The following is a 10,001-nucleotide window of genomic DNA, read 5'->3' as shown; positions in this document are numbered from 1 at the left end:
TATAGGGGAGTGTGCGATGATGATCATATCAATCTTGGAACTACTTCCAACACACATCGTCACTTCACCCTTAACTAGTCTCTGATTATTCTGCAACTCCTGTTTCGAGTTACTACTCTTAGCAACTGATCCAGTATCAAATACTGAGGGGTTGCTATAAACACTAGTAAAGTACACATCAATAACATGTATATCAAATATACTTTTGTTCACTTTGCCATCCTTCTTATCCGCCAAATACTTGGGGCAGTTCCGCTTCCAGTGACCAGTCCCTTTGCAGTAGAAGCACTTAGTCTCAGGCTTAGGACCAGACTTGGGCTTCTTCACTTGAGCAGCAACTTGCTTGCCGTTCTTCTTGAAGTTCCCCTTCTTCCCTTTGCCCTTTTCTTGAAACTAGTGATCTTGTCAACCATCAAACTTGATGCTCTTTCTTGATTTCTACCTTCATCAATTTCATCATCATGAAAAGCTCGGGATTCGTTTTCGTCATCCCTTGCATACTGTAGTTCATCACGAAGTTCTACTAACTTGGTGATGGTGACTAGAGAATTCTGTCAATCACTATCTTATCTGGAAGATTAACTCCCACTTGATTCAAGCGATTGTAGTACCCAGACAATCTGAGCACATGCTCACTAGTTGAGCGATTCTCCTCCATCTTTTAGCTATAGAACTTGTTAGAGACTTCATATCTCTCAACTCGGGTATTTGCTTGAAATATTAACTTCAACTCCAGGAACATCTCATATGGTCCATGACGTTCAAAACGTCTTTGAAGTCCCGATTCTAAGCCGTTAAGCATGGTGCACTAAACTATCAAGTAGTCATCATATTGAGCTAGCCAAACGTTCATAACGTCTGCATCTGCTCCTGCAATAGGTCTGTCACCTAGCGGTGCATCAAGGACATAATTCTTCTGTGCAGCAATGAGGATAAACCTCAGATCACGGATCCAATCCGCATCATTGCTACTAACATCTTTCAACACAATTTTTCTCTAGGAACATATCAAAATAAACATATGAAAGCAATAACGCGAGCTATTGATCTACAACATAATTTGCAAAATACTACCAGGACTAAGTTCATGATAAATTTAAGTTCAATTAATCATATTACTTAAGAACTCCCACTTAGATAGACATCCCTCTAATCCTCTAAGTGATCACGTGATCCAAATCAACTAAACCATGTCCGATCATCACGTGAGATGGAGCAGTTTCATTGGTGAACATCACTATGTTGATCATATCTACTATATGATTCACGCTCGACCTTTCGATCGCCATGTTCCGAGGCCATATCTGTATATGCTTGGCTCGTCAAGTATAACCTGAGTATTCCGCGTGTGCAACTGTTTTGCACCCGTTGTATTTGAACGTAGAGCCTATCACACCCGATCATCACGTGGTGTCTCAACACGAAGAACTTTCGCAACGGTGCATACTGAGGGAGAACACTTCTTGATAATTAGTGAGAGATCATCTTAAAATGCTACCGTCAAACTAAGCAAAAATAAGATGTATAAAAGATAAACATCATATGCAATCAAAATATGTGACATGATATGGCCATCATCATCTTGCTTCTTTGATCTCCATCTCCAAAGTACTGTCATGATCTATATCGTCACCGGCATGACACCATGATCTCCATCATCTTGATCTATATCAATGTGTCGTCACGTGGTCGTCTCGCCAACAATTGCTCTTGCAACTATTGCTATCGCATAGCGATAAAGTAAAGCAATTATTGGACGCTTGCATCTTATGCAATAGAGAGACAACCATAAGGATTTTGCCAGTTGCTGATAACTTCAACAAAACATGATCATCTCATACAACAACTTATATCTCATCACGTCTTGACCATATCACATCACAACATGCCCTGCAAAAACAAGTTAGACGTCCTCTACTTTGTTGTTGCTAGTTTTACGTGGCTGCTACGAGCTTAAGCAAGAACCAATCTTGCCGACGCATCAAAACCACAACGATAGTTTGTCAAGTTGGTGCTGTTTTAACCTTCGCAAGGACCGGGCGTAGCCACACTCGGTTCAACTAAAGTTTGAGAAACTGTCACCCGCTAGCCACCTTTGTGCAAAGCACGTCGGGAGAACCGGTCTCGCGTAAGCGTACGCGTAATGTCGGTCCAGGCCGCTTCGTCCAACAATACCGCCGAACCAAAGTATGACATGCTAGTAAGCAGTATGACTTATATCGCCCACAACTCACTTGTGTTCTACTCGTGCATATAACATCAAACCATAAAAACCTAGGCTCGGATGCCACTGTTGGAGAACGTAGTAATTTCAAAAAATTTCCTACGCACAAGCAAGATCATGGTGATGCATAGCAACGAGAGGGGAGAGTGTGATCTACATACCTAGTAGATCGACAACGGAAGCATTTGGTTGATGTAGTCGTACGTCTCCACGGCCCGATCGATCAAGCACCGAAACTACGGCACCTCCGAGTTTTAGCACACGTTCAGCTCGATGACGATCCCCGGACTCTGATCCAGCAAAGTGCCGGGGAAGAGTTCCGTCAGCACGACGGCGTGGTGACGATCTTGATGTACTACTGCAGCAGGGCTTCGCCTAAACTCCGCTACAATATTATCGAGGACTATGGTGGAAGGGGGCACCGCACACGGCTAAGAATATGATCACGTGGATCAACTTGTGTGTTTCTGGGGTGCCCCTGCCTCCGTATATAAAGGACTAAGGGAGGGGGTGCGGCCGGCCATGGAGAGGTGCGCCAGGAGAGTCCTACTCCCTCTGGGAGTAGGATTCCCCCCCCCCAATCCTAGTTGGAGTAGGATTCGCGGAGGGGGGAAAGGAGAGAGAGGGGCCGGCCCCCTCTCCTTGTCCTATTCGGACCAAGGGAGGGGAGGGGCGTGCGGCCCATGTTGGGCTGCCTCTTCTCTTTTCCACTAAGGCCCACTATGGCCCATATAGCTCCCGGGGGGGTCCGGTAACCTCCCGGTACTCCGGTAAAATCCCGATTTCACCCGGAACACTTCCGATATCCAAACATAGGCTTCCAATATATCAATCTTTATGTCTCGACCATTTCGAGACTCCTCGTCATGTCCGTGATCTCATCCGGGACTCCGAACAAACTTCGGTACATCAAAATGCATAAACTCATAATATAACTATCATCGTAACCTTAAGCGTGCGGACCCTACGGGTTCGAGAACAATGTAGACATGACCGAGACATGTCTCCGGTCAATAAACAATAGTGGAACCTGGATGCTCATATTGGCTCCTACATATTCTACGAAGATCTTTATCGGTCAGACCGCATAACAACATACGTTGTTCCCTTTGTCATCGGTATGTTACTTGCCCGAGATTCGATCGTCGGTATCTCAATACCTAGTTCAATCTCGTTACCGGAAAGTCTCTTTACTCGTTCCGTAATACATCATCTCGCAACTAACTCATTAGTTGCAATGCTTGCAAGGCTTATGTGATGTGCATTACCGAGAGGGCCCAGAGATACCTCTCCGACAATCGGAGTGACAAATCCTAATGTCGAAATACGCCAACCCAACATGTACCTTTGGAGACACCTGTAGAGCACCTTTATAATCACCCAGTTACGTTGTGACGTTTGGTAGCACAGAAAGTGTTCCTCCGGCAAACGGGAGTTGCATAATCTCATAGTCATAGGAACATGTATAAGTCATGAAGAAAGCAATAGCAACATACTAAACGATCGGGTGCTAAGCTAATGGAATGGGTCATGTCAATCAGATCATTCACCTAATGATGTGATCCCGTTAATCAAATAACAACTCTTTGTCCATGGTTAGGAAATATAACCATCTTTGATTAACGAGCTAGTCAAGTAGAGGCATACTAGTGACACTCTGTTTGTCTATGTATTCACACATGTATTATGTTTCCGGTTAATACAATTCTAGCATGAATAATAAACATTTATCATGAAATAAGGAAATAAATAATAACTTTATTATTGCCTCTAGGGCATATTTCCTTCAGGTAGTAGTGTTGATTAGTCCTTGTAGTTGATGCTAGTTGGTTTACTTGGTAGAAAATCATATGTTCAGATCCATTATGCATATTAATACCCCTTTGATTATGACATGAATATGCTTTGTGAGTTACGTTTGTTCCTGAGGACATGGGAGAAGTCTTGCTATAAGTAGTCATGTGAATTTGGTATTCGTTCGATATTTTGATGAGTTGTATGTTGTCATCCCTCTAGTGGTGTCATGTGAACGTCGACTACATGACACTTCACCATTGTTTGGACCTAGAGGGAGCCATTGAGAAGTAATAAGTAGATGATGAGTTGCTAGAGTGATAGAAGTTTAAACCCTAGTTTATGCGTTGCTTCGTAAGGGGCTGATTTGGATCCATATGTTTCATGCTATGGTTAGGTTTACCTTAATACTTCTGTTGTAGTTGCGGATGCTTGCAATGGGGGTTAATCATAAGTGGGATGGTTGTCCAAGTAAGGACAGTACCCAAGCACCGGTCCACCCACATATCAAATTATCAAAGTACCAAACGCGAATCATATGAACATGATGAAAACTAGCTTGATGATAATTCCCATGTGTCCTCGGGAGCGCTTTCTTTCATATAAGAGTTTGTCCAGGCTTGTCCCTTGCTACAAAAAGGATTGGGCCATCTTTCTGCACCTTATTTACTTTTATTACTTGCTACTCGTTACAAATTACCTTATCACAAAACTATTTGTTATTGATAATTTCAGTGCTTGCAGAGAATACCTTACTGAAAACTGCTTATCATTTCCTTCTGCTCCTCGTTGGGTTCGACACTCTTACTTATCAAAAAGGCTACGATAGACCCCCTACACTTGTAGGTCATCACCAGCCGAACTTGTCCGGCAGCATGACACGCTCGAGGCTCCCAAATCGTCTTCTGCGAATTTCCATCCATCACATCACAACTCCATCCTAGCTGAATTGACTTCCCGCAACGCCTTCAAGCATCCCTATCACGCCAAAAAAATTCACCTTTGTCTGCCATAACCCAAAGTTTCCAGTTCCATCGAACTTCTCCACCTCAAACCTGATACCCAGTGGTACCATGATTCTTTGTACGGCTGACCCTACGAAAAATATCCGAGCTTCCAACGCGTGCTCAGGTACAGGAGGTGCACGAGCAGCAAATTCCTACCAAAAATCCTTCCTATACTCACGTGTATTAGCTCCCAGGCACAACTTCCAATGCTAGTAATTGCTTTGCCAAAAGTTGCTGCTATCCGATGGAATAGAACGATGGATTTTTTTCTCCTACTGAATCGATCTGTTTCACATCTCATCGTATCACGTGAGGACTCGGTCCTCTTTTTGTCCAAAACAAATCCGGTTTGATTCGATCGGATCTGCACTGCAGCCCCTCCGCGCAGCGTGCCTAATGCACAGCCAGCTTCTTCGTGTCTGGGCCGCATTCACCAGCCAGCCCCTCCTGGGCCAGCCCGCATTGTGCGCGTCTGCTCGCCTCGCACACGTTGCACCTGCTGATCACGATCCTTTCACCACGATGCTTCTGATTCGCCGAGATCCCAGAGATAAATCAATCGTGGTACAAGACGACTTGCACGGAAAAAACTTATCCTCGTCCGAGCGGTAGCTTCGGCCATGAAGACTGATTCTTTCACACGTCGTCTCCACGACGAACTCAACGGCGATCTTCCTCTAAATCAACAATTAATCCACCTCCAAACAATCTAGCTCTGATACCACTTGTTAGAATAAATGGCATATCGTTGATCATCCGAGGAGCAAGCAATCACACGAGCACGACACCGAGATTTGTTAACGAGGTTCACCGATATGGCTACATCTCCGGGGCCTGACTATGGGCGCTGCTCCCCATGACACCGCTACAATACCGCAACCGGTCGCCCTGGACGCCGGCACATGCCGCCGGCTTCCCCTGCGTTCCTGTGCTATTATGTTGGCATATGTTACATCGTATGTCTACCCCCGCTATATATGAGAGGCCTAGGATACAAGTGTCCTACTTCGACACGACTCCATATCCTATCTAAGCACAATACTACTACAAGTCCAACTGTAACCTACATTGTACACTATATTCGACACAACTCTAACAGGCTCTATCTGATCTACCGCCCCCCTCTCATGCCCTCAAAGACCCACACCTCTGTCTTGTGCGTAGCCGACGGCGTGTGGGTAAAGACGATGCCCAGCCTCCCCTGCACCTCTGCTAGGTGCCAACTGCCACCGTCTTTGGAGTGGGACAGCACGAACGACAGCATTCTTATAGACATGATGCGCTCATCCTTGATATCAAAAAACACGACCTTCTCAGTGCCCTCCGACGCAACCACCCAGTACGTTGCGCCGTCGATGTTGACGACACCGTGGACGGGGTCACATCTCGCGGCGGGCTTGGTCGGCACCTCCTGCCACGACGGCTCCCCTAGCGTGAACACGTGCACTACATCATACACAGACCAGTTCACGTGGCACGGGACGTGCACGACACTGTACCTCCGCGTGGTTGGGAGGTACGCGAAGCTGTAGGCCTCGTGCGAGCTCCTACTGTAGTGGCTACATCAGCCAACGGTATGCAACGACGACAACGGTGGGATACCCAGACCGGAACGGAGGACATGATTGGTTACGGCGATGCCGCCGCTTGGGCCCCAGTTAGCGCAGTGGCAGACAAGGTCCACGACGACACGTCGGGAGGGTGGTGCAAGAACTCATCAGGGCGGCGTGGTGGTATCGCACGGCGCAGCCATGGCCCTCCTCCCCGGTCGCTACACATCGAGCCTTGTTTCGACGAGATGCGCAAAAGCATCCACCCTATGCATCACGTGTCCCCCGGAGCCCACCATGCCGCGGACCCCCGCCCCCACGCCGTAGATCTTCTCGGGTTCCTCGCACTCCCGTCGCAGCTCGCCGGGGTAGTCACCGACGAGAGAGAGATGCTGAAGGGAAGGGGATGGCAGAAGAGTGGTGCGTGGGTCAGGGGAGATCGAAAGGGCAGGAGGATAAGGCTTTAGTTCGCGACCAAATCGTAATATCCCGAACGTTTCCGCACGCTAACATGGACACGGTACCTGCACCAAGATTCGTGCATGCAAAACAACGGCAATGAGTGCGTTCGGCGCCAGAAGACAAAAACCGGCACGATTCGGCACTTATTGATTCCATTTTTTATTTATCGATTGACAACTCAAGTAATACCAATTGAGATTTAACTGAACACTAAAAAACAATCTCAATTAAAAAATCCAATGTGTGGCCTAAGAAATCTGTACGGTTAACAACCTTTTAACATACATCTGCCTATGTTTTCTCTAGAAAATACTAACTGGGGAACGTTCCCTGGTCCGTAGGCACTTAATGGTTCCTTCCACATAAGCGAACGTCCGACGGTCGTTGTGGTGCGGCAACATATTAATGTTGGCGACCACCATCCCCCGATTCCTCTCGCTGATATCCACTATCCCGTGCTTCGTTTTCCTCGTGTCGTCGTCGGTCGGTTTGTGCCTGTACAAGGCACGATCTCGTTCATACAACAACCACTCCCATGTGAGGATCTGCTTGTCCTGGACGAGGAGCGGCCACGTGAGACGTTGCAGCTTTGTTCTCGACAGCTCCCGCATCCGGTACTGCGGTGTTCTCATCTGAATGATGTACCAGCGGCTCCACCTGATTTGTCCCGCCGTACGACCCTCCATTACCCAGACCTCCGTCCTCTCCATTGAAGGCAAGATCTGGGTAAGGACTATGGCTAGCCTCCCTTGCACGTCTGCTAGGTGCCACTTGCCGCCGTTGTTGGAGCTGGACCGCACTGCGGAGGGTAGTCACATAATGTGTGTGATGCGTTCGTGCTCGAGGTCGAAAGACATGACCTTGTCGGCCTCCGCCGTGGTCCAGTACGTCACGCCGTCGACGCTGACAACGTTGTCGCCGAGGCTACATCTGGCGCCGGAGCCGGCCGGCACACCCCGCCACGAAGCCTCCCCCAGCGTAATCACGTGCACCCTGTCATAAACAGACCGGTCCAGGTGGCAGGGGACGTGCACAACCTTATACAGCCCCGAGATCGGGAGGTAGGCGAAGCTGTAGGCGGCGTGCCAGCTCCTATCGTAGCACGTGCTTTCATCATCAGCACGGGTCGGTGGCAGCGGCGGGATGCTCAGCGCTTCGCCGGTGACAGGGTTGGCCACGGTGACGGGGCCGCCGCGTTTCTGGTCGTCGCACAGGCAGACGAGCCCGTTGCAGGTGCCGACCACGCTCATGGCCACGCTCACGTGCTTGGCGTAGCGGTATGGCATGAAGTCCGCCCACAGGTCTCTGGGCTTCCCTGGAGCCGATAGGCTGTCGATGATGTACGCAGTGCCTGTGGCGGCGACGAATATCTTGGCGCGGCTCCGCAGGTTGGTGGCGGTGCGTTCGCCGACGACGTCGCGCCAGTGCCGGCTGACGAGGCGGAGCGGGCGGCGGGTGTTGGGCGGTAGGCGCATGAGGATATTCGCTAGCACGTCCGCGTCGAGGTCTCTGTAGACGATGGGATCCATGGGTGCGATCTGGATATGTATGGATTATTGACCTAAGCTCTCTTCTTATTTATAGGTTGGGTCAACCGGCCTCAGATATGTCTCGGCTTTCCTTGCTGCGTTGAAACCGGATTTGAGTTTGTTGAGGTTTCGGATACAGCACGTACGTGGTCGCAATTACGGACGGAGCGGAGCACCTCTCATCTCTCTTTCTACTCGTTCCGCCGAATAACGCGTGCACGTCGGACGGCTCCGTCACCGATCTCTTGCGGATGCATGTTTCGGGGCTGCATGCATACGCTGGGAGGGAGGTTTCGGGTTGCATGCATGGGTCGCTTTTTTTTCTTAACATCAGTGCAGACGCAAGTGCTCATACACACGTGCATACATTTATCCTTATAATAGCACACACACACATCCTACCTCTATGAGCACTTCTGAGAGACTGAGCCGGCATGTCATCTTGAAATTTACGAAGTCACCGTAGACGCCTCATCGTCGATGGAGACGTCTCCTCCCACTGAAAGCGCATCGCCGGAAGTCCTGAAACAAATCCAGGAATAATACGAGCATCAGGACTTGAACCCCGATAGGCTGGAGATACCACTGTCCCTCTAATTATCCAACCACAGGTTGGTTCGCGCATGGATCACTTCTTGATTGCCTATTCGCATGGGTCAAGAGGAGACATCATCTACGTGTATGAGGACGTCGCATGCATCGCTTGCACTACTCGTCAAACCTTAAACCCATTTTAAATCTCAACGAAACAAAATGAAATGACATCAAATCCCGCATGAATTCCCAAAAGTGAAAACCCCAAGAGCTAGCGGAAGATATGGGACGGGCAACTAGAATGCAAGAAACCGGATGAAAACTTTTGGGCGGAAAAAAGTAGGCACAACATTCTCTCTACGCCATGCAAAGTGGAACCTGCAAAATGATTGGTATTAGAAGCGACCGTGCGCTTTGCTGCGCCGAAAGATTACAATGTGGTTTGATACATTACCAACTGAACCTGAAATGCTCTTCATTGCGCTCACCTTGATATTTACCGTCAGATCCACGTACATGATGTTGGTTGATATAAAGTTTCAGCCGGAGAATTGGTTATATGAATCTACTAGTAATTAAAACACAAAGGCAGAGGAGAATAACTAGCGTCAATTATGAAAGGTAAAAGTTTCGGCTAAACTGAGGGCCTTTGCATGGAGGCTAGCTAGGGCATCTTTGCCCACTTGAGAGGTGCCTAAGAATTGCAATATGGCAGAATCTACCCGCATGCCCTATTTGCAATGCGGCCGTGGAGTGATTGACAAAAAACAATCACTTTAGAGGTTATTGTCCCACAGAACTACCATTTTTTAAAAACTTACCGAAAACTATCAAAATTTTCTAATTTTTTGACTAAAAGCTACAACTTTCAAAAAATAGCCTGTTTAGACGATTTAAACAC

At 48.0% G+C, this 10,001-nt stretch overlaps 1 protein-coding gene across 1 annotated transcript; it reads right to left on the bottom strand.

Annotated features, from left to right (window-relative positions):
- Positions 1-7,849: 7,849 nt before the first annotated feature.
- On the bottom strand, positions 7,850-8,566 carry LOC147958373 (putative F-box protein At1g53370). The gene has a single exon (XM_087532110.1). The coding sequence runs from the start codon at positions 8,564-8,566 to the stop codon at positions 7,850-7,852; it is 717 nt and encodes a 238-aa protein (XP_087388236.1).
- Between the last annotated feature and the right edge of the window lie 1,435 nt (positions 8,567-10,001).

The sequence above is a fragment of the Triticum urartu genome, chromosome 7A (genome assembly GCF_056163025.1).
Source record: "Triticum urartu cultivar PI428250 chromosome 7A, HENAU_Tu73, whole genome shotgun sequence".
Taxonomy (NCBI): Eukaryota; Viridiplantae; Streptophyta; class Magnoliopsida; order Poales; family Poaceae; genus Triticum; species Triticum urartu.
The sequence above is the reverse complement of the archived record's forward strand: the minus strand, read 5'-3'. Positions and strand labels throughout refer to the sequence as shown.

Excerpts from the sequence above, each read along its gene's own strand:
- LOC147958373 (XM_087532110.1), bottom strand. The coding sequence starts at position 8,566 with ATGGATCCCATCGTCTACAGAGACCTCGACGCGGACGTGCTAGCGAAT.